General features: G+C 54.9%; 2 protein-coding genes and 1 non-coding gene across 4 annotated transcripts in view; 2 read left to right on the top strand and 1 right to left on the bottom strand.

The window, feature by feature from the left end:
- LOC116944513 (uncharacterized) overlaps nucleotides 1-720 on the top strand; it is a 14649-nt gene extending 13929 nt beyond the window's left edge. Inside the window, exons 4-5 of the transcript XR_004403114.2 lie at nucleotides 26-60; nucleotides 327-720. This is a non-coding gene — a transcript (uncharacterized LOC116944513). The remainder of the gene's footprint in view (nucleotides 1-25; nucleotides 61-326) is intronic.
- On the bottom strand, nucleotides 571-16010 carry FAM187A (family with sequence similarity 187 member A). Of its 2 annotated transcripts, XM_032958150.2 has the most exons (10): nucleotides 15521-16010; nucleotides 13469-13610; nucleotides 12449-12510; nucleotides 12114-12188; nucleotides 9772-9836; nucleotides 5692-5767; nucleotides 4294-4453; nucleotides 3858-3976; nucleotides 3347-3479; nucleotides 571-2042 (listed from the first exon to the last, which is right to left on the bottom strand). In XM_032958150.2, exons 1-10 carry the CDS (start codon nucleotides 15743-15745, stop codon nucleotides 1747-1749), a joined length of 1353 nt encoding a protein of 450 aa, XP_032814041.2. In that variant the 5' UTR covers nucleotides 15746-16010; the 3' UTR covers nucleotides 571-1746. The 2 variants fall into 2 exon arrangements, with proteins under 2 accessions (XP_032814041.2, XP_075924563.1); XM_076068448.1 differs by lacking the exon at nucleotides 15521-16010 and having other exon boundaries at nucleotides 13469-14652.
- A 174-nt stretch (nucleotides 16011-16184) lies between these two features.
- Nucleotides 16185-23612, top strand: SPR (sepiapterin reductase). The gene is made up of 5 exons (XM_076068449.1): nucleotides 16185-16323; nucleotides 19220-19636; nucleotides 20640-20834; nucleotides 21266-21421; nucleotides 21984-23612. Exons 1-5 carry the CDS (start codon nucleotides 16287-16289, stop codon nucleotides 22250-22252), a joined length of 1074 nt encoding a protein of 357 aa, XP_075924564.1. The 5' UTR covers nucleotides 16185-16286; the 3' UTR covers nucleotides 22253-23612.
- Nucleotides 23613-23866: the final 254 nt, after the last annotated feature.

Raw genomic sequence — 23866 nt, forward strand, 5'->3', positions numbered from 1 at the left:
ATCCCCTTTGCCCGCCCCCCCCCAGCTCGCCGGGATGAATCGGGGGTCTGCAGTCACCAGGTACTGAACTCGACGTGGTGGGGGGAGTTGGTGGTGGGGGGAATGTTGGGGGGTGGTGGTGGGGGGAATGTTGGGAGGTTGGGTGGTGGTGGGGGGAATGTTGGAAGTTGGTGGTGGGGGGAGTTTTGGGATGTGATGATGAATTACGTGTTAGACTTCTGATCTCCATGAAGACCAAACGTAACTGATCCCGTGCTCTCCTACACACAGTCGCAGGTCACTGGGTCGTGGGTCATGGACTTAACATCGTTGTGTGCCTTTCACAGGCACCGTCGGGGAGGAGATGGAGCCACGTGGATCGTGGCCGTTGGATCGGATCGCACAGAACTCTACATACAAAGATGTATGTAGAGTTCTAGCATTTGACAGACTGTTGGGGCAAAGTGCGGATGGGCGAGTAGCACTTTATGAAGGGCTGGGACGGCGGCGGCACACTAGGGGGGTAGTGTGAGGGGGGTAGTGTGTGCGTACCACCACGCCCGGTCGCCTTTGTCTTCTTCATACGCACACAATCGGTTTACTTGTAAGGGCAGGGGTGCAGTAGGGACACTTGTGCACACAACACTCTTTTGCGTGCGCACACACATGCGTGAATATGCAAGTGCGCGTGGAGATGGTGATGTCACCGTCTCTCTGTAAATAAACGCTCGCTTGTCAGCTCTTGGGTGTCTGGCCTCGGTTATCATTTTGAACGGGACGAGCCATCTCTCACAGTATGTACGATTTGAGGATCAGGTGAGAGAAGATGAGTTCCCTCGCAGGGGTCCGTGTGTGTTGGTGTCGAGGACCCCTCTGCATGCGTTCGCAAGCGGCACATGCCCCAACATTCTGTTAAGGCTGTACTGGGAGGCGGGGGGGGGTCTTTGTTGTCCCTGTGTAAGGGTTTCTCTCTATTTGGCCCCCTGTACGTGTGTTGGTGTGTAGGGGTCCCTGTGTGTGTGATGTAGGTACCCCCCCTGAGTATGGGGTCTGTTGGTGCACGGATCCCCTGCGTGTTGGTGTAGCATGGGTGGGGGCCGTGTAAGGCCCGCGAGATCGGTTGGACTGGCCCTGCCAAGGCAAGCGCACGACTCGAAATTCAATCAATCTCGGCACTTTTTTCCATAGCAACAAATTTGATTTTGCATGGCCCGCGAAATGATGTTATAAATATCAAAATGGCCCTTTGCAGAAAAAAGGTTCCCCCCACCCCCGCCGTAGCTGGTCCCAGGTGTTCAGGCTTGGTCCCAGGTGTTCAGGCCTGGTCCCAGCTGTTCAGGCCCGGTCCCAGCTGTTCAGGCCTCGTCCCAGGTGTTCAGGCCTCGTCCCAGGTGTTCAGGCCCTGTGTGTGTGATGTAGGTACCCCCCCTGAGTATGGGGGTCTGTTGGTGCACGGATCCCCTGCGTGTTGGTGTAGCATGGGTGGGGGCCGTGTAAGGCCCGCGAGATCGGTTGGACTGGCCCTGCCAAGGCAAGCGCACGACTCGAAATTCAATCAATCTCGGCGCTTTTTTCCATAGCAACAAATTTGATTTTGCATGGCCCGCGAAATGATGTTATAAATATCAAAATGGCCCTTTGCAGAAAAAAGGTTCCCCCCACCCCCGCCATAGCTGGTCCCAGGTGTTCAGGCTTGGTCCCAGCTGTTCAGGCCCGTTCCCAGCTGTTCAGGCCCGGTCCCAGCTGTTCAGGCCTCGTTCCAGGTGTTCAGGCCTCGTCCCCGTGCCACGCCCCCCTCTTTCCATGCGGCGGCGGCGCCAGCGAACCCCTCCAAGCGGTGCGGGCGACGGCCGCCCGCACGCGCAGCGCCAGCACCACCGCCGTGACGGCGCCAAGAGCTGCGTACAGGCGCCACAGGGTGGCCAGCGCCGCCTTCACCTCGGGGTCGTGGGGGTCCAGCCGCCGCCGTGACCGATTCCTTGGGTTCACCGTCACCTCCAGCTCTGCCACCATCCGCCCGGCGAGCCAGCAGGTGTAGCGGCCTGCGTCGCGCCGCTTGGCGTCTTGTGTGCACGCACGCGGCGAGAGAGGCGATGGTACAACATCGCCCAGAAATGCCCTCTTCCCCATGACGAACGCTCGCGTTGCGATCGAAACGTAGTTTTTTTTTGTTATTTTCTTTGAACCTATCTATGTGACTTTACTGATGAAAGACCCAAAGAATATGAATTCCTGCAGTCACGAAAGCTTAAAGTTGGGATTTAACCCCCTTCCACTAGTCTTGGGACTCCTCTCTATAGGCGGGTCTTGACAAGTTTTGTCGCAGCGGTAGGGGGTGATGTTCCTGTTGCTGCTGTGTTTCTCCCAGATGAGTGATTTACAGGTTTGTCAACATTGGGGGAAGTGGTTTGGTTGACAAGTTCCACGAGGTGTGTGGATTTAGCCATGGGAGGAAACTGTGAGAACCTGGGGGAAGGTGCGATGTTAACTCCCTTCCCCGGTATACAGGAGGTTGTGGCTTTGATCCCAACCCTGATGCCTGTATATGTGGAGTTTGTATGTTCTCCCCGTGGTTACGTGGATTGCTGTCCAGATCCTCCGGGTTTTCCCTCCGCATTTGGAACTAACATGCGTTTAGAGTATTTGGCTGCTATACATTTCCACGTGATTAAGCCAATTCTAGATTTGAAGCTTTCGTGACTGCAAGGATCCATACTCTTTGGTTCTATTCGGTAAAGTCACGTAGGTAAAAAATAAAACAAATCACGACGTTTTGGCCACAACACAAGTGGCCTTCATCAGGTGAAGGGACCAGCCTGTCTCGAAGACTGTGCTGGAGTGAAACAGAGCCAAGCTCAGACTGCGACCTTTAAGCTGTGTGAGAGGGACTAAGGTGCCTCGACAAAGGAATTAGCATAAATTAGCATTTGATTGGTGGACTTAACATGATGAAAGGTGTAGCACACGGCCAATCAAATGCTAATTTCTTATGCTAATTCCTTTGTCGAGGCACCCTAGTCCCTCTCACAGCTTAAAGGTCGCAGTCTGAGCTTGGCTCTGTTTCACTCCAGCGCAGTCTTCGAGAGAGGCTGGTCCCTTCACCTGATGAAGGCCGCTTGTGTTGTGGCCGAAATGTGATTTTTGTTTCTTTTTTTACCTACGTGACTTTACCGAATAGAACCAAAGAGTAGTGATTAAGCCACTTCGTTGAGCTATCATTTGTGGCTAGGTTGCTTCTAAAAAAAGAGCTTTTTCGCTCGGTGGGCCTTCAAAGAAAATAAAGTTTAAACCCATACAGAACAGGGGGAGAGAACACAAACTCCTCTCGCTCCCACTGGCACGCTCTCTCACATTGGCTGCCACTCACTCAAGATGTGCAGGTGGTTGTTGTTGTCCAATGTGACCCGGCCGAACTCTGTGGCCTCGAGCTCGCGACCCCGTGTCCTCGAGAACACGGAGCGGAGTAGAGGCTGCCCGTCCCGGTCCCAGGCCACGGCGCTCTGGGGAAACACGTCACACCACGCGTATCACACCGCACTCGGAACACCACACCGCATGCAGAACGTCATGCCGCACGCGGAACTTCACTCCGTGCTAAATAGTACACCACGTCACGCTGCTACACACGAGGAAATGCCACCCTAAACTCAATTATTTTTCAGAAGCGACCTGGCCACATGATAGCTCAACGAAGTGGCTTATCACGTAGAAATGTATTGCAGCCAAATACGCTGAACGCGTTTTTATACATGGAGCCACCACGGCTCTCCACACGCTTCACAGCCCACTCCACTACACACGGCTGCACACCACCCGCGTCATAGCACAGCGCACAAGGTCACCCCCACTCGCTCCTCAACCCATGTCCCCACCGTCACCTGTGGGGAGCCCCCGGGGCACGAGAGCTCCACGTGTCTCGCCAGGGTCACGCGATTCTGGAGCCTCGCAACCCCCACGGGTCCCAGGCCCATCAGCTCCCGCAGCGCCGCATGAACGTCTACGGGATGGGGGGGGGGGGTATACTGGGTGTGGTGTGTGCTGGGTGTGGTGTGTGCTGGGTGTGGTGGGTATGCTGGGTGTGGAGGGTATGCTGGGTGTGGTGGGTATGCTGGGTGTGGTGGGTATGCTGGGTGTGGTGGGGTATGCTGGGTGTGGTGGGTATGCTGGGTGTGGTGTGTGCTGGGTATACTGGGTGTGGTGGGTATACTGGGTGTGGTGTGTGCTGGGTATACTGGGTGTGGTGTGTGCTGGGTATACTGGGTGTGGTGGGTATACTGGGTGTGGTGGGTATACTGGGTGTGGTGTGCCGCGTACCCTGCACGGCGCTGCCCGTCGAGGCGCACGTGTCACGGCAGCTGCGCACCAGGATCTCGGGGGGCCGGGAGCGCGCAGCCAGGAGCGCGAAGCGGGGGGTGGCAAGGGAGCCGCATCCCACGGGACCCCCAAGAACCTCGCTCACATAGCGGGGGGCCCCCTACAGCATCACATCAATCATCACGACATCGTCATACCGATCATCGCACGAGCCCCCTCACCTCAGTGTATTTTTACATTGCAAACACAGAGACCACCAGTGTAGTATTTAACAGACTGTTTTGGCAAGTGATGTTAGCGAGTAGCAACATGAAGGCCGACACGGCAAACGAGGCGGGGTGGGGGTGGGGAGCAGCACCACGAGCGGCCCACCACCTCAGCTCAACACGTGGCACCAGGTATTCATTTAGGGCTGAGGTAACCGAAGGGAGGAGGCCCAGAACAGGTTCAGATAATCACCGGTGTCAGTGGTGGCCTTGAGTGGGAATCGAACTCGGGGCTCTGCCGGGTTCGTCGCGCAGTGCGCTAACCACTACACTACCGCTCTAACCACCACCACCATCATCACAACCACCACCGTGGCTCTGCTTAGATCACACAGGAAACGCCTCGTCGAGTCCCAACACTCCTTGTAAGGAGGATCCTGACAGGTTTTGTCAGCAGTAGGCGTGGGGGATGCAGGAATACAATAACATTGCATTGATTTGGGATGTGGATATGGCTCAATCACAGTTCTACTGTGTGTGGCCAGGGGCTAGAGCGCCATCCCGTGCACAGGGGCTTTAACGCCCACTAGTAAATAGCACGCCATCACACACACGTGCACAGACTACACACACACCGCACACAGACACCACACACAGACTAGACACACACCACACAGACACCACACACAGACTAGACACACACCACACAGACACCACACACAGACTACACACAGACTACATCACACACAGACCACACACGCACACCACACGCGCACACACACCACATGCACACTACACATGAACACCACACACACAAATGAACACCACACGCGCATCACATACACCACACGCACTACACATGAACACCACACACCACACGCACACTACACATTAACATCGCACATGCACCACACTTCACATGAACACCACGCATGCACCACACACTACACATGAACACATACGCACCACACGCTACACATGAACACCACACACATCGCTCGCACACTACACATGAACACCACACACGCACCACACACACACTACACATGAACACCACACACGCACCACACACACTACACATGAACACCACACACACACTACACATGAACATCACGCACGCACCACACACACACTACACATCAACACCACACACACACCACACACTACACATGAACACCACACACGCACGCGCCTGCTTGGCAGAGGTGATAACGCTGCCGGACACCATGCACACCCCCGCGTTGATCATCTCCCCGGGCCGCCCACACCTGGGGGGAGGGGTGGGGGGCCGAGGTGTGTTGATTGGCGGTATGTGCCTGTAATGTGTGCTGTGTGTGTGCGGTGTGTGCCTGTAATGTGTGCTGTGTGTGTGTGCGGTGAGTGTGTGTGTGCGGTGTGTGTGTGTGGTGTGTATGTACGGTGTGTGCGTATAATGTGTGCTGGGTGTGTGCGTGTTATGTGTGCTGTGTGTGTGCGTGTAATGTGTGCTGTGTGTGTAATGTGTGCTGTGTGTGCGGTGAGTGTGCTGTGTGCGTGTAATGTGTGCTGTGTGTGTGTGTCCGGCAAAACAATCCCCTACCTGAGTTAGATGCCTTCTATGACCTCCTGTCACAGGTGCTCGCTAAAGTGGCCCCTCGGGATAGAGTCATCTTGTTGGGTGACTTCAATGCCCGAGTTGATCATGATGCTGGCACCTGATCTGGAGTGATTGGAGGGCATGGGCCAGATCAGCTCAATACCAACGGTAGGAGGCTGCTAGATTTTTGTGCAGCCCATGGGCTTGTAATTACCAACACGCTGTTCTGGCATCGGCGCATCCACACAACATCATGGATGCATGCTGGGTCCAAGCAAGAACATCTGCTGGACTACATAGTGACGGACCAGCAGATGCGAGCCCATGTCCTTGACACCAGGACTTACCGTGGAGCTGATCTGCCCTCTGACCATCGACTAGTCATCTGTAAGATGCGCCTGCCATTCTTCCACTCCGGTGGTGGGTGTACACCCAGGACCCCATTCCAACCTAAAGTGGCCTGGTCTCAGTTATCTGATGAAAGTTGCAATCGAGAATTTCATCATCGCTTACGGCTGTGGTTGGCATTGTCTCCCACTCCTCCTGATGTCGAGGGTAAATGGGCGAGGTTTAGGACTGTGACTCATGCACCTGCAATGGCTGCTTTGGGTATGCAGTCCAGACCTCCTTAGAGACCCTGGCTGACAGAGGAGATGTTCAGGATGGTTGAGAAAAAGCGACAGGTCCACTGTCATCGGCTACAGAATCCCACGTGAGAGAATGAGGAGGCTTACCGCAGCCTTCGCTCGGAGGTTCGGAGAGCCGTGAGGCGCTGCAAGGATGGGTGGTGGTCGCGGGTTGCTGAGGAGATGGAGTCTGCCTCAATGGCAAATCTCTAATTAACTCCATCAAAAAAATAACCTGCAGCGCCACACCTATTACCATCATTAGGGGAAAAAACGGTGATCCAATCTCTGACCTCCAGGAACAGGTTTGCAGATTTGCTGAGCATTTTTGTGAGGTCCTGGGGGAGAGGAAATCCATCAGCCAGGAAAACATCGTGGCAGAAAGTGGGGATGACCCTGCTGGAGGTTGCAGTGCCTCAAATATTGGAAGAAGTCACCCCCTGTGAGTGGCTGGCTGAGGTGCCATCTGTTGAGGAAGTACTGAGAGCGATCCGGAGTCTGAGACCAGGAAAGGCACTGGGTAGAGATGATCTCCCAAGTGAAATGCTGAGGGAGGGTGGTGTTTGTGCACAGACTGCCCTATATGACATCATAACAACAGTCTGGACCACTGGACAGGTTCCGCAGGATTGGAAGGATGCCCTGGTGGTTCCCCTCTTTAAGAAGGGGGACCGCACAGACTGTAACAACTACAGGGGCATCTCACTTCTCAGTGTCCCAGGAAAGGTCCTGGCAAGGATTATTCAACATCACCTGCCAGGCACGCTGAGGAGAGGCTTGCGGAGCCCCAATGCAGTTTCAGGAAAGGGCGGTCCTGCACAGATGCCATATTTTCTGTCTGCTACAGCAGAGGTGTAGGGAATTCCAACAAGACCTACATCTCTGCTTTATTGACCTGGTCAAGACCTATGATACCATCAGTAGGCCTGGGCTCTGGGTTGTTCTTCGTGCTTTTGGAGTCCCTGACCCTCTGCTCACGATCATTAAGGACCTTCATGATGGTGAGCGGGCCCGGGTAAAACTACGTGGCCGGGAGTCAGAGCCATTCCCTGTACACCTTGGGGTGCAACAGGGATGTCTTCTGGCTCCCACATTATTTAACATCTTTTTTGACCACATAGTTCGTGAAGCCTTCAATAGCTGTACCGGGGGAATCTCCATTTGGTACAGATATAATGGGAGGCTGATCGATGCCCAGGTGTGGTCAAGCGATGGCTCCCTATTGCTCAACCATGTTATGTATGCCGATGATTTGGTAATAGCTGCTCATTCAGAGGAGGAGTTGGAGACGCTGCTGCTGAGACTGGAGCGTGCCACTAAGAGATGGGGCCTTACCATCAGCCCCACCAAAACTAAACACCTGCCTGGGTATTTTGTACCATCGGACACTCCACCCCCACAACTCCCAATCGGTGATGGGGCAGTTGTGGAGAGAGTGGAGAGTTTCCCATACCTGGGCAGCATGCTTATGACCGGCTCCAGTTTAACAGCAGAGGTCTTACTCCGAATCAGTCGAGCGGCAATATCTTTTCATCGGTTGCGTAACGCTGTGTGGAAGCTACCTGGTCTGTCGCTCCGCACTAAGCTTCAGGTCTTCTCGGCCACGGTCATTCCCTCCCTTCTCTACGCTTGCGAAACGTGGACCCCCCTAATGGAACATCTTCGCTGGTTATAAACATTTAGGCTAGCCTGCCTACGATCCATCCTGTGTTTAACTAGGCTGGATTGTGTGAGGAGCTCACAAACCTTTGAAAGATCTGGGCAAGGTCCCATCGGTGAGCTCCTCCGGCAGGCAAGGCTGCGTTGGCTGGGTCATGTAGCCCGCATGCCCAGCCACCGCATGCCGAAACAGCTTTTGTTCGGCCGGATCGAGGGGGCTAAACGGGCGCGGCATGGGCTAGAGAAGAGATGGAATGATATGGTACAAGAGGACGTGGAGCTGAGTGGACTTGCCGATGACTGGTACCAGCGGTGTCAAGATTGGCCTGTGTGGAGGAGGCTCGTGAAGGACGCTACTAGGCAGTTGGAGGTAGTCGCCCTCCAACAACAACGGAGGGCGGAGGAGCGACGCAACAACGAGTGGAGCGCCGAGTGGCTAAAGCACAGCAGGTTGGCACAGTAGGGGGCACAGGTGGTGCATCAGCCAGTCATCTTAGTCAGTCGACCCGTGGCACCTGGGTCTGCCCCGTGACCTCCTGTCAGCGGGCGTTCGACACTTCATGTGGCGTCAAGGTGCACATGGCCTAGCACAAGCGTCGTGGTGACGTCACCGCCACTTAGTGGCGAATGGCGGTTGTTGTTGTTGGTGTGTGTGTGTAATGTGTGCCGTGTGTGCGTGTAATGTGTGATGTGTTTGTGCCGTGAGTGTGTGTAATGTGTGCTGTGTGTAGTGAGTGTGCGTGCTGTGTGTGTGTGCGGTGTGTGGGTGTAATGTGTGCTGTGTGTGTGTAATGTGTGCGGAGTGTATGTGTGCTGTGTGTGTGTAATGTGTGCTGTGTGTGTGTGCGTGTAATGTGTGCTGTGTGTGTGTGTGTAATGTGTGCTGAGTGTGTGTGTGCGGTGAGTGTGTGTGCTGTTCGCTACATGTGTTGAGTGGCATCTGGTGAGTGTGTGTTGTGTGAGTGAGGTGTGGTTATGTGGTGTCTGTGTTGAGTGGTGAGCGGTGAGCGTGGTGTGTAGTGAGCGTGGTGTGCAGGCATGTGTTGAGTGGTGTGTAGTGAGAGTAGTGTGTAGTGAGAGTAGTGTGTAGTGAAAGTGGTGTGTAGTGAGAGTGGTGTGCGGTGAGCGTGGTGTCTGAGAGTGGCGTGTGGGTATCTGGTGTATGTGTTGAGTGGGGTGTGGTGTTGTGTAAGTGAGGTGTGGTTACGTGGTGTATGTGTTGAGTGGGGTGTGGTGTTCTGTGAGTGAGGTGTGGTTACGTGGTGTATGTGTTGAGTGGGGTGTGGTGTTGTGTGAGTGGGGTGTGGTGTTCTGTGAGTGAGGTGTGGTTACGTGGTGTACGTGTTGAGTGGGGTGTGGTGAGTGGTGTATGTGTTCAGTGGGGTGTGGTGAGTGGTGAGGCAATACTCACCTGTCACACGGAGTCCACCCACTCCAAGCCGTGAACACCGTCACCTTGTTGTGCACACCCTTCACCTGCACTCACCACACTCACCACAATCACTCCCCACACACCACAACAACCACCATTCGCCACTAAGTGGCGGTGACGTCACCACAGCGCTTGTGCCAGGCTACAGTGAGGGAAAAAAGTATTTGATCCCCTGCTGATTTTGTACGTTTGCCCACTGACAAATAAATGATCAGTCTATAATTTTAATGGTAGGTTTATTTGAACAGTGAGAGACAGAATAACAACAAAAATCCAGAAAAACGCATGTCAAAAATGTTATAAATTGATTTGCATTTTAATGAGGGAAATAAGTATTTGACCCCCTCTCAATCAGAAAGATTTCTGGCTCCCAGGTGTCTTTTATACAACTAACGAGCTGAGATTAGGAGCACACTCTTAAAGGGAGTGCTCCTAATATCAGCTTGTTACCTGTATAAAAGACATCCACAGAAGCAATCAATCAATCAGATTCCAAACTCTCCACCATGGCCAAGACCAAAGAGCTCTCCAAGGATGTCAGGGACAAGATTGTAGACCTACACAAGGCTGGAATGGGCTACAAGACCATTTCCAAGCAGCTTGGTGAGAAGGTGACAACAGTTGGTGCGATTATTCGCAAATGGAAGAAACACAAGAACTACATTTTGATTTAAAGCTTTCGTGACTGCAGTAATTCATATTCTTAGCTCTTTCGGTAAAGTCACGTTAAAGGGAAACAATAAAATATAAATGTATATTTTATATATAATATAAAAATATATTTAATATATATTTTATTATTTTATTGTTTCCCTTCAACGTGACTTTACCGAATTAGCTAAGAATATGAAACACAAGAACTGTCAATCTCCCTCGGCCTGGGGCTCCATGCAAGATCTCACCTCGTGGAGTTGCAATGATCATGAGAACGGTGAGGAATCAGCCCAGAACTACACGGGAGGATCTTGTCAATGATCTCAAGGCAGCTGGGACCATAGTCACCAAGAAAACAATTGGTAACACACTACGCCGTGAAGGACTGAAATCCTGCAGCACCCGCAAGGTCCCCCTGCTCAAGAAAGCACATATACATGCCCGTCTGAAGTTTGCCAATGAACATCTGAATGATTCAGAGGACAACTGGGTGAAAGTGTTGTGGTCAGATGAGACCAAAATGGAGCTCTTTGGCACCAACTCAACTCGCCGTGTTTGGAGGAGGAATGCTGCCTATGACCCCAAGAACACCATCCCCACCGTCAAACATGGAGATGGAAACATTATGCTTTGGGGGTGTTTTTCTGCTAAGGCGACAGGACAACTTCACCGCATCAAAGGGACAATGGACGGGGCCATGTACCGTCAAATCTTGGGTGAGAACCTCCTTCCCTCAGCCAGGGCATTGAAAATGGGTCGTGGATGGGTATTCCAGCATAACAATGACCCAAAACACACGGCCAAGGCAACAAAGGAGTGGCTCAAGAAGAAGCACATTAAGGTCCTGGAGTGGCCTAGCCAGTCTCCAGACCTTAATTCCATAGAAAATCTGTGGAGGGAGCTGAAGGTTCGAGTTGCCAAACGTCAGCCTCAAAACCTTAATGACTTGGAGAAGATCTGCAAAGAGGAGTGGGACAAAATCCCTCCTGAGATGTGTGCAAACCTGGTGGCCAACTACAAGAAACGTCTGACCTCTGTGATTGCCAACAAGGGTTTTGCCACCAAGTACTAAGTCATGTTTTGCAGAGGGGTCAAATAACTGATTTCCCTCATTAAAATGCAAATCAATTTTTGACATGCGTTTTTCTGGATTTTGTTGTTGTTATTCTATCTCTCACTGTTCAAATAAACCTACCATTAAAATTATAAACTGATAATTTCTTTGTCAGTGGGCAAACGTACAAAATCAGCAGGGGATCAAATACTTTTTTCCCTCACTGTATGTGTACCTTGAAGCCACGTGAAGTGTCGAACACCCGCTGGCAGGAGGTCACGGGGGCAGACCCAGGTGCTTGACTGAGATGACTGGCCACACACCACACTCACACATTCACTCACCATACACCACAAACTCACCATATGCCCACTCACTACACACTCACCACAAACTCACCATACTGTATGAACACTCAATACAGCACCCTCCTGAAAAAGAGTCCGGGCACTCTTGCATGGCTTCCCTGGATAAAACGCAATGGTATTGTTCACTCGCCACACAGTCTCCACACTCGCCCACACTCACCCACACCACCACCATCCCGACTGTAACGTCATGACCATGACACTCCACCCCCCACCCCCCTCCCCCCTCGTCCCCTCTCCCCCACCGTGAGCTCCGCCCGCGGTTGCTCCCCGCGGTCCAGCAGCACGAGGCGGGCGCTGCCCGTGAACTGCACCACGACCTGGGGGGGGGGGCACGGGGGGAGGGGCGCACCTCGTCACAGGGAGGGGGGGTCACCTCGTCACAGGGGGTGGTGGTCACCTCGTCACAGGGGGGGTCACCTCGTCACAGGGGGTGGTCACCTCGTCACAGGGGGGGGGGTCACCTCGTCACAGGGGGGGGGGGGTCACCTCGGCACAGGGGGGGGTCACCTCGTCACAGGGGGGGGGGGGGGGTCACCTCGTCACAGGGGGTGGTCACTTCGTCACAGGGGGGGGTCACCTCGTAAGCGAAGTAGAAGTCTCCATCTGACGAGCCGCAGATGTAGTGACCCGAGTCCGACGCTGCGAGGTGACATCATCACACACACAGTCACATCATCATCCACATCATCACACACACAGTCACATCATCATCCACATCATCACACACACAGTCACATCATCATCCACATCATCACACACAGTCACATCATTATCCACATCATCACACACACAGTCACATCATCATCCACATCATCACACACAGTCACATCATCATCCACATCATCACACACACAGTCACATCATCATCCACATCATCACACACACAGTCACATCATCATCCACATCATCACATCACATCATCATCCACATCATCCGCATCTTGATTTAAAGCTTTCGTGACTGCAGTAATTCATATTCTTAGCTCTTTCGGTAAAGTCACGTTGAAGGGAAACAATAAAATATATATAAAACAATAAAAATTCTCACGACGTTTCGACCATAAACGCAAACGGTCATCATCAGGTGTGAAAAACCAACGGCAAGAAACACACCTGATGATGACCGTTTGCGTTTATGGTCGAAACGTCGTGAGAATTTTTATTGTTTTATATATTTTTTATTATTTTATTGTTTCCCTTCAACGTGACTTTACCGAAAGAGCTAAGAATATCATCCGCATCGTCACATCATCCTCCACATCATCCGCATCATCACCTAAACATCTACATCAGGTGGTGAATCATGTGAGCGATGGGGTGAGTAAACTAAAAACGAAACTTATTATTTGTATGTTACCAGGTAAGGCCCACTGAGCTATAAAGCTCTTATTTCAGAAGCGACCTTGCCACGACTGACAGCTCAACGAAGTGGCTTACCCTGGGGAAATTGATTGCAGCCAAATATTCTAAACGCATCTTTCTAACGAGGTGAGTGATGAGGTTGGGCGATGAGGTGAGGAGTCCCTCAGGCCTGGAGTGGAGGATGAGGAGGCTGAGTGGAGGAGACGAGTGACGAGGTGAGGAGTGGTCTTCCTCACGGCGGGTCTCGAGGACGACGAGGTTGAAGAGGAGAATGCTGAAGCGGCTCGTCAAGTCGGCGCTCATGGCGTCGCGGTCCAGGACCCGCGAGCCAGAGCGATCCGAGAGAACCACGGGGCGAGACGAGAACCAGCCGGGGAGCTGTCTCCACGGAGACACGGGGAGACACGGGGCGAGACGAGAACCAGCCGGGGAGCTGTCTCCACGGAGACACGGGGGGACACGGGGAGACACGGGGCGAGACGAGAACCAGCCGGGGAGCTGTCTCCACGGAGACACGGGGGGACACGGGGAGACACGGGGCGAGACGAGAACCAGCCGGGGAGCTGTCTCCACAGAGACACGGGGGGACACGGGGAGACACGGGGCGAGACGAGAACCAGCCGGGGAGCTGTCTCCACGGAGACACGGGGGGACACGGGGGGACACGGGGAGACACGGGGCGAGACGAGAACCAGCCGGGGAGCTGTCTCCACGGAGACACGGGGGGACACGGGGAGACACGGGGCGAGACGAGAACCAGCCGGGGAGCTGTCTCCACGGGGAGACACGGGGGGACACGGGGAGACACGGGGCGAGACAAGAACCAGCCATAGAGGTGTCTCCACGGAGAGACACGGGGGGACACGGGGCGAGACGAGAACCAGCCGGGGAGCTGTATCGACTGGAGGACGAACACTCTCCCTCCCCCAGGAGCCGCACTCACCACCTGCATCTCCTCTACCGCCCACGCTCCCCACTATCGGTCCTGAGTAGAACCACGTGACCCACTGGAGCCACCCTCAATCCCTTCCCCTCTCGAGCCCCCGCGCTCCCAGGACCCCCACCAGCCTCCCCCTCTCTCTGTAGTAACCCACGTGACCCCCCCCCCTCCACCGCTATGTTGTAGAACCACGTGACCCCCAAACTTTCTGTAGTAAACCACGTGACCTCCACCTCTCTACAGTAAACCACGTGATCCTCCCCCTCTCTCTGTAGTAAACCACGTGACTCCCCCCCACCTCTGTCGTAAACCACGTGCCCCCCCCATCGCTCTGTAGTGGAACCACGTAACCCCACCCCCCGACTTTCTGTAGCAAAGCACGTGACCCCCACCTCTCTGTAGTACACCATGTGACCCCCACCTCTCTATACTAAACCACGTGACTCCTCCCCCAAACATTCTGTAGTAAACTACGTGACCCTCTACCTCTCTGTAGTAAACCACGTGCCCCCCCCACCTCTCTGTAGTAGAACCACGTGACACCCCCCCACCTCTGTGTAGTAACCCACGTGACCCTCTCCCCCACCTCTCTGTAGTAGAACCACGTGACACCCCCCCACCTCTGTGTAGTAAACCACGTGACCCCCCCCACCTCTCTGTAGTAGAACCACGTGACCCTCCCCCCACCTCTCTGTAGTAGAACCACGTGACAACCCCCCACCTCTGTGTAGTAAACCACGTGACCCCCCCCCCACCTCTCTGTAGTAGAACCACGTGGCCCTCCCCCCACCTCTCTGTAGTAGAACCACGTGACCCTCCCCCCACCTCTCTGTAGTAGAACCACGTGACAACCCCCCACCTCTGTGTAGTAAACCACGTGACCCCCCCCCACCTCTCTGTAGTAGAACCACGTGGCCCTCCCCCCACCTCTCTGTAGTAGAACCACGTGACCTTCCCCCCACCTCTCTGTAGTAGAACCACGTGACCCTCCCCCCACCTCTCTGTAGTAGAACCACGTGACCCCCCCCCACCTCTCTGTAGTAGAACCACGTGACCCCCCCCCACCTCTCTGTAGTAGAACCACGTGGCCCTCCCCCCACCTCTCTGTAGTAGAACCACGTGACCCTCCCCCCCCCACCTCTCTGTAGTAGAACCACGTGGCCCTCCCCCCACCTCTCTGTAGTAGAACCACGTGGCCCTCCCCCCACCTCTCTGTAGTAGAACCACGTGACCCTCCCCCCACCTCTCTGTAGTAGAACCACGTGACCCCCCCCACCTCTCTGTAGTAGAAGCACGTGACCCTCCCCCCCACCTCTCTGTAGTAGAACCACGTGACCCTCCCCCCCACCTCTCTGTAGTAGAACCACGTGACGCCCCGGAGCGCTTCCTCGGGTTTGCAGCGGCAAGGCAGCTCCATGGCGGAGCCGCTGAGGAAGGCGGCGCTCACGAAGCTCAGCGTGGCGGGGCAGCGGGGAGGGGCAGCCGGTGGGGGGGCGACACGGGGGGCGATGACGGTGGGGACGAGTAGGAGCAGCAGCAGCGGCGGCGGCGTGGGGTGTGAATGGGTGTGCATGCTCGGTGTTGTGGTGTTATTGTTGTGGCGTTATTATTGTCGTGGTTGTATTGTTGCGGTGTTATTGTTGTGACGTTGTTGGGGTTGCAAAGTCCGTTATGGAGGTGGAACCGTTACGTCACGTGACCCAATGCGATGGGGGAGGGGGTGGGGTGCCGTGAGAGGCGGGGTTAGGGGTTGGAGGGGTCTCACAGACACCGCCCACCCACGCTCGCACGCCCCGCCCCGCGCTCGCACGCCCCGCCCCACGCTCGCACGCCCCGCCCCGCGCTCGCACGCCCCGCCCCGCGCTCGCACGCTCCGCCCCGCGCTCGTACGCCCCGCCCCGCGCTCGTACGCCCCGCCCCGCGCTCGCACGCCCCGCGCTCGCACGCCCCGCACCGTGCTCGCACGCCCCGCCCCGCGCCCGGACGCTCCGCCCCGCCCGTCCCGCGCTCGCACGCCCCGCCCCGCGCTCGCACGCCCCGCCACGCCCGCCCCGCGCTCGCCCGCATAGTCCCCCTGCTCGGTCGCCATCAATCAGCAGCAAGGCGAAGTGGCGATGAGCGAGACGGAGTCGGCAGCCTCGCTCCCTCGGGGTAACTACGGGGCACGTGGGACGGGCGGGCGACGACGCATGGAGGTTGCGCGATCGTTCGTTGCAGTTGTAAACGCTCCGAAGCGTGACGAATTTCTGAACCGGTCTCGGGCCACTCCTAGGTCGACTCGGCCTCAAACGAGTACGGTAACCTGGTGTGGGTGTGTGTAAACATCGCCAATGGGGAGAGACAAAGGCGGCCAGGCGTGGTGTTGTCGCTAACAGCACTTGCCCCACGGGGGACCTTGCTCTATGGCGCCTTTAGAGGGACGTGTGAGGGCGTTTTGGTGAGTTTGAGGGTGAGCGGCACGTGCTGTGCGGTGAGCCTCGTGGCGGCGTTATCACGAAGACGCCGAGCGGTCGCGGTGACAATTTGGCAATCATCAAACGGTGAAAGGGCAAAGACTTGTGGGGGGGGGGGGGGGGGGTCTGGGATGGCACGCAGCCCGCTACTGACGGCAGACGAACGCGTCCGACCTTCGCGATCAATGTCCATAATCAGGGACGTGCGGTCATGGGCGAGGCAGGCGAGGGGCAGAGCCTTCACCCGGCATACGCCAATGAAAATAGCTGTTTTGCGAAAAGTGAACAAATCATAATGAAATTGACGTTACGATTTTTCCGCTGATCTGTGCCATGAAATGTCGCCTCTGTATGACTGCAATCGTTTTTTTTTTAGAGTCAAAATCGCCAAATTTGCGGAGCTCCGCTGTAAATACAGGGAGAGACGAGAGGTGAGGCAGCGACGGGCTCAGCCTCCCCTCTGATTGCGCAATAAGCGCGTGCCTGTTACTGTCTCTCAGTGTGTCACCGATGTGATGTTTGTAGACCCCTTAATTACATGTCCTCGCCTTCCATAGTCCACGTAACTTATTTCACGTATGTGTATATGAAGATTTAAAGACCCACAGACACGCACAGAGACACACAGACACGCACAGAGACACAGAGACACGCACAGACACACAGACACGCACAGACACACATTCACGCACAGACACAAACCCAAATACTCGCATAGAGACCCACAGACACGCACAGACACACAGACACGCACAGACACACATTCACGCACAGACACAAACCCAAATACTCGCATAGAGACCCACAGACACGCACAAAGACCCACAGACACGCATAGAGACCCACAGACACGGATAGAGACCCACAGACACGCATAGAGACCCACAGACACGGATAGAGACCCACAGACACGCATAGAGACCCACAGACACGCATAGAGACCCACAGACACGCACAGAGACACAGACGCACAGACACACAGACACGCACAGAAACCCAAATACTCGCATAGAGACCCACAGACATGCACAGAGACCCACAGACACGCATAGGGACCCACAGACACGCACAGATACCCACAGACACGCACAGAAACCCAAAGATCCGCATAGAGACCCACAGACATGCACAGAGACCCACACACTCGCATAGAGACCCACAGACACACATAGCGACCCACAGACACGCATAGAGACCCACAGACACGCATTGAGACCCACAGACACGCATAGAGACCCACAGACACGCATAGAGATCCACAGACACGCATATAAATTCACACGGGCTCAGATACCCACAGACACGCATAGGGACCCACAGACACGCATAGGGACCCACAGACACGCACAGATACCCACAGACACGCACAGAAACCCAAAGATCCGCATAGAGACCCACAGACATGCACAGAGACCCACACACTCGCATAGAGACCCACAGACACACATAGCGACCCACAGACACGCATAGAGACCCACAGACACGCATTGAGACCCACAGACACGCATAGAGACCCACAGACACGCATAGAGATCCACAGACACGCATATAAATTCACACGGGCTCAGATACCCACAGACACGCATAGGGACCCACAGACACGCATAGAGACCCACATACACGCATAGAGACCCACAGACACGCATAGAGACCCACAGACACGCATAGAGACCCACAGACACGCATAGAGACCCACAGACACGCATAGAGACCCACAGACACGCATAGAGACCCACAAACACGCATAGAGACCCACAGACACGCATAGAGACCCACAGACACGCATAGGAACCCACAGACACCTATCAGGACTCACAAACGCGCAGAAACCGACAGACATACACAGAGACCCACGGACACGCTCAGAGACCCACGCGGACCGAAGCTCCTCTTCTCAGATGGCGGTGGAGGGAATCATGAATCCCCAAGAAATTACTAGAGAATCCCCTCTCTAGTAATTTATTCCCATTTCCAGCCCTACTCACCTGGTCACTTGAAATTGTGGTGAATATTATGGTGAAAGAGTATCGTGGTGAGTGTCATGGTGAATGGCTGAATCTCCTGGTGAGTATGGTGTGTGATTGAGTATCGTATCATGTTCTTAGCTCTTTCGGTAAAGTCACGTTGAAGGGAAACAATAAAATAATATATATAAAACAATAAAAATTCTCACGACGTTTCGACCATAACACAAACGGTCATCATCAGGTGTGAAAAACCAACGGCAAGAAACATTTGAAAGAAGTGGCGGTTCTTTCAAATGTTTCTTTCAAATGTTTCTTGCCGTTGGTTTTTCACACCTGATGATGACCGTTTGTGTTATGGTCGAAACGTCGTGAGAATTTTTATTGTTTTATATATTTTATTATTTTATTGTTTCCCTTCAACGTGACTTTACCGAAAGAGCTAAGAATATGAATTACTGCAGTCACGAAAGCTTTAAATCAAAATTTATCGTATCATGGTTATTGAGTATGGTGGTTGAGTGTGCCATGGTGTTTGAGCAACGCGGTATCATGGTGAGTGAATGAATGTCGTGGTGAGGAGTATCGTGGTGATTGAGGGATGCGGTATCATTGTGCCGTGCCCCGCAGGCCCCTGGCTCTGTATCCTCACAGGGGCCTCGCGGGGGTTCGGAGCGGCCTTCGCAGCGGTCCTGAGTGCAGAGATCCTGGGCCCTGGCTCCCTCCTCCTCCTCTCCGCGCGCTCCCTGGGGCCCCTGCGCCTCCTCGCCCACCGCCTCCTCGCCCAGCGACACGGGGGGCCCCCGCGGGAGCCAGGGGGGCAGGGATGCGTGGGGGGCGAGCCCCTCGAGGAAAGGGGACCCCAAGATGAGAAGGGGCCCCAAGAGGAGAAGGGATCCCTGTTGGTGAGCTGCCCTGGGGGCTGCCTGCGCTTCCTGTGTGTGGCCGCTAACCTGGAGTGCCCCGAAGGCCTTCAGGCAGTGGAGGCCACTTTGAGGACCCAGGACCCGGGCCAATACAGGCGGCTGCTGGTGCTGAACAACGCTGGTAGGGGACGCCCCACACATTGCCGCGTCACCATTGATCCGTGCTGGGCCTGGCCTGGCCTGTTCCTGGGATGGGCATTCTCGCCCCTGCCATGGGAATGTTGAATTTCCACCACTGCGCCAATGGGTGCGGTTACGCAGTGACCCGGCCGCAGCTTGTTTTACCGCTTGTCCCAGAGGTTCGCGGTTTATTAACCGGTTCATACCACGGTTGCGTGTGTTAACCCTAAACATAATAACCACTACACACGCCGTCTGCTCGACTCACAGAGGACCTGAAGTATCCCAGTGATGTAATTCGCAAGAGCAGCCGTTGCGTGCCGGTCCAGGTAGCTCAATTGTGGTACCACAGTCAAAAGATCCCCCGCAAGCACCTATCTAGGCCAGAATGGGGTGACCAGCATCGTGCCCGACCTCCTTTGTGTGTGAATGTGTGAGTGTACACAAATACACTTGCACACATTCACACACAACAACAACCGCCTATCACCACTGAGTGGTGGTGACGTCACCACGGCGCACAAGCGCCTCGTGAAGTGCTGAAGGTTCACTCCTGACAGGAGATGATCGGACAGACCGAGGTGCCATGCGCTATTTGACCAAAATGACTGTAAGATGCACTATCTGTGCACCCCACTGCGCCAACTCGCTGCGTTTTAGCCGCCCGCGCTCCGCTCATTGTGAGCGTCGCTCCACACTCTCACCGCAGAACGGAGAGAGAACACGCAGGCTCCACACAGGCACCCGAGTCGGGAGTTAAACCCAGGTTCTTCTCGCTGTTGGGACGCGGGCATCGCCGCCACCCCCACCATAATTATATTGCCCCCCTCACTGTGGCCCCCTTACTGTGCCCACCACTCTGCTGTGTCCCTACCGGCACTGTGCCCCCCTCACCACGCCCCCCCCCCACCCCGACGTGCTCCTTTCACTGTGCCCCCTTCACCGCGACCCTTTCACCGCGCCCCCCCCCCCCCCCCTTACTGTGACCCTCCCCACCCCCCCAGGGTCGCTGGGGGACGTGAGCCGGCGAGTGAGGGACGTGACGACCGCCGAGTGGGCCCCCCTGTGCCGCCACCTCCAGCTCAACGTGGCTGCCCCCCTCCTCCTCGCAGGAGCCGCACTACGCTGGTTCCAGGGCCCTGAGGAGTCTGAGGGCACCGGGGACACGAACACGTGGACCGGGGATGAGGGGCCCTCAGGTGAAAGGATGTGAGGGTGTGTGTGTGTGTGTAGGGCAATGTTTTAACGGTGGTTAACGTGAGCTCTGTGTGAAGGGCGTGTTGCTACGGTGATTAATGTGAGCTGTGTGTGTGTAGAACGCGTTGCCATGGTGATTAACGTGAGCTCTGTGTGTGTGTAGGACGCTTTGCCATGGTGATTAACGTGAGCTCTGTGTGTGTGTGTAGGACGCGTTGCCATGGTGATTAATGTGAGTTCTGTGTGTGTATGTGTAGGACGCGTTGCCATGGTGATTAATGTGAGCTATGTGTGTGTAGAACGCGTTGCCATGGTGATTAACGTGAGTTGTGTGTAGGACGCGTTGCCATGGTGATTAACGTGAGCTCTGTGTGTATGTGTAGGACGCGTTGCCATGGTGATTAATGTGAGCTGTGTGTGTGTATGTGTGTAGGACGCGTTGCCATGGTGGTTAACGTGAGCTCTCTGTGCGCCCTCACTCCGTACCCGAGCTGGGCTCCGTACTGCTCGTCACGCGCAGCCAGAGACATGTTGCACGTCGTCTTGGCAACCGAGGAGCCGCACGTGCGGGTCCTTAACTACGCTCCTGGTGCGGTCGCCCTGCTTGCAACAGCATTGAACACTCGTACCAACACACACGCACGCACCAACGCTCGTACCAACAGACGTGCCGATACTAACAAACCAACAACAGTCAGGTTTTGCCTTCGAATCCAGTGGCTGCCCTCGTTAATACTGCGTTGTGTATTAACCATATGCATAGCATGCACCGTTTGCTTTACTCACAGTGGCCATCAACATTTACACTGCAAAATACACAACTAGAATTATACACAAAGCAGCAAACACCGCCCCCTACTGCGACAAACTTGGCAAGACCCTCCTTGAAAAAGTCACGGGACCGAGTGAGGCTTTCCTGAGTAAACACAAGGGGGCCAACACACACCACGATCTCCTCACCGCGACACCCGATGACTCACCATGATACCGTGCTACTCAATCACCATACCACACGCACCACGATACTCACCATATCAGTCATCATGTTGAGCCACGCTCACCAGGACAGAGTTTGTGACAGCACCAGGGGAGCTATCACGGTTCTCATAACCCCTCACCTTCTCCCCCATCATGCCCCTCCCCCCCCACAGGTCCGATGGACACAGACATGCAGGCGGAGGCGTGCGTGCGGACAGGCGACGCGGGGCTACGGGGGCGGCTGGAGAAATCTCGCGCTGGAGGGGCACTCGTGGACCCCCGCGACTCGGCGCATGCGCTGCTGCGCCTGCTGCGGGCAGACTCCTTCCGCAGCGGCGCACACGTGGACTACTACGACGTGCCAGGGCCACGCCGCGGGGGAGACGGCGCGGAGACGGCGGCACACCGCGGGAGAGACGGCGGCACACCGCAGGGACAGTGATGGCACAGAGACGGCACAGAGATGGCACACCGCGGGAGAGACGGCGGCACACCGCGGGAGAGACGGCACACCACGGGAGAGACGGCACACCGCGGGAGGGACGGCGGCACACCGCAGGGACAGTGATGGCACAGAGATGGCACCGCGGAGACGACACAGGCCACACAGGGACAGCGATGTCAGACCGCGCAGAGGCAGCCGGTGGCACTGATGACTAGAGAATCGCGACGACTGAGACTCGTAGCGATTGTGGCTGCAAACACGTCACGCGCTGAACATAAGACACTCCGACGCGGGCTACGTCACAAACTACGCCGGGGCAATCGTCCTCAACACTAATGGCGTGGCCCGGCATCACACCAGTACGAGACGGCATCACACAGAACGAACATCTTAATCACGAGGCCGGCTTAAAGCAAAAGTATACAGTAGGCGACGTTTCAGGCAATGGCCCTTCTTCATGGCACATGAATCAACACAACAGCAGGGTCCTGCATCCCAAACACTACTGACGTCATTTCTCTTGCAAGGGTGCCGGAGGGCGCCGTGGCGTCATGCTACACACAGGGCTTTTAGTGTCATTGCCTGAATTACTGAAGTCGCGGCTACTTGACCAGGCATCAAAACACTACGTCATCACCAGCGAGGCTATTGGTTCATATTAAGAGTCTGGCTCTGCGCGAGTCTGTGCCTCTCTGTGTGAGTCTGCGGCTTTCTCTGTGTGAGTCTGTGCCTCTCTGTGTGAGTCTGTGGCTTTCTCTGTGTGAGTCTGTGGCTGCCCTCTGTGTGAGTCTGTGGCTTTCTCTGTGCGAGTCCGTGGCTTTCTCTGTGTGAGTCTGCCTCTCTGTGTGAGTCTGTAGCTGCTCTCTGTGTGAGTCCGTGGCTTTCTCTGTGTGAGTCCGTGGCTCTCTCTGTGTGAGACTGTGGCTCTCTATGAGTCTGTGGGCTCTATGTGAATCTATGGGACTCTGTATGTCTCTTTGGCTCCCTGTGTGAGTGTGAGTCGGTGAGTCTTTGTGCTAGTCTGTGGGTCTCTGTGAGTCTATGATGATTGAGAGTTTGGCTTCATCTGGGAGCAAGCCGGAGATTCCCCATTGTATACGAGACGAAATCAACTGCCAATGCACCGTCTTGCTGTACTGCCATTGTCTGGCCTTAATCTGGTAGTGCAACGAGGATTTATCCGCCGAAACTTTATTTTCTTGCGGCGTTTCATGATCGCTTTAATGTATTGATTGCCCAGCCTCGCCTTTCCAGGGGTGATCCATGATCGCTTTAATGTATTGATTGATGGTAATTTAATTAGTAGCTGTAGCTAATGATCCGCGTTCGATTTGTAATCAATAAACATTTAAATGTCCTGTGTGGTGAGCGAGACTGGTGAGTGTATTCCAGGTGTGTGAATCAGGTGAGTGTATTCCAGGTGTATGAATCAGGGGAGTGTATTCCAGTTGTGTGAATCAGGTGAGTGTATTCCAGTTGTGTGAATCAGGGGAGTGTATTCCAGGTGTATGAATCAGGTGAGTGTATTCCAGGTATGTGAATCAGGTGAATGTATTCCAGTTGTGTGAATCAGGTGAATGTATTCCAGGTGTGTGAATCAGGTGAGTGGAT

Source organism: Petromyzon marinus, chromosome 21 (genome assembly GCF_048934315.1).
Source record: "Petromyzon marinus isolate PM22_M1 ecotype Great Lakes invasive population chromosome 21, UKy_Petmar_22M1.pri1.0, whole genome shotgun sequence".
NCBI classification, from domain to species: Eukaryota; Metazoa; Chordata; class Hyperoartia; order Petromyzontiformes; family Petromyzontidae; genus Petromyzon; species Petromyzon marinus.

Bases quoted from the DNA above. Each gene is read 5' to 3' on its own strand.
- SPR (XM_076068449.1), top strand. From the start codon at position 16,287: ATGAGCGAGACGGAGTCGGCAGCCTCGCTCCCTCGGG. The intron at 20,835-21,265 runs GTGAAAGGATGT...GTATGTGTGTAG, and splicing joins CGGGGATGAGGGGCCCTCAG to GACGCGTTGCCATGGTGGTT. The intron at 21,422-21,983 runs GTGCGGTCGCCC...CCCCCCCCACAG, and splicing joins GGTCCTTAACTACGCTCCTG to GTCCGATGGACACAGACATG.
- FAM187A (XM_076068448.1), bottom strand. From the start codon at position 14,063: ATGGCTGGTTCTTGTCTCGCCCCGTGTCTCCCCGTGTCCCCCCGTGTC. The intron at 9,837-12,113 runs GTGGGGGAGAGG...TGGTGAGTGCAG, and splicing joins AACCGCGGGCGGAGCTCACG to GTGAAGGGTGTGCACAACAA. The intron at 4,454-5,691 runs GCGCGTGCGTGT...GTGATGCTGTAG, and splicing joins TTATCACCTCTGCCAAGCAG to GGGGCCCCCCGCTATGTGAG.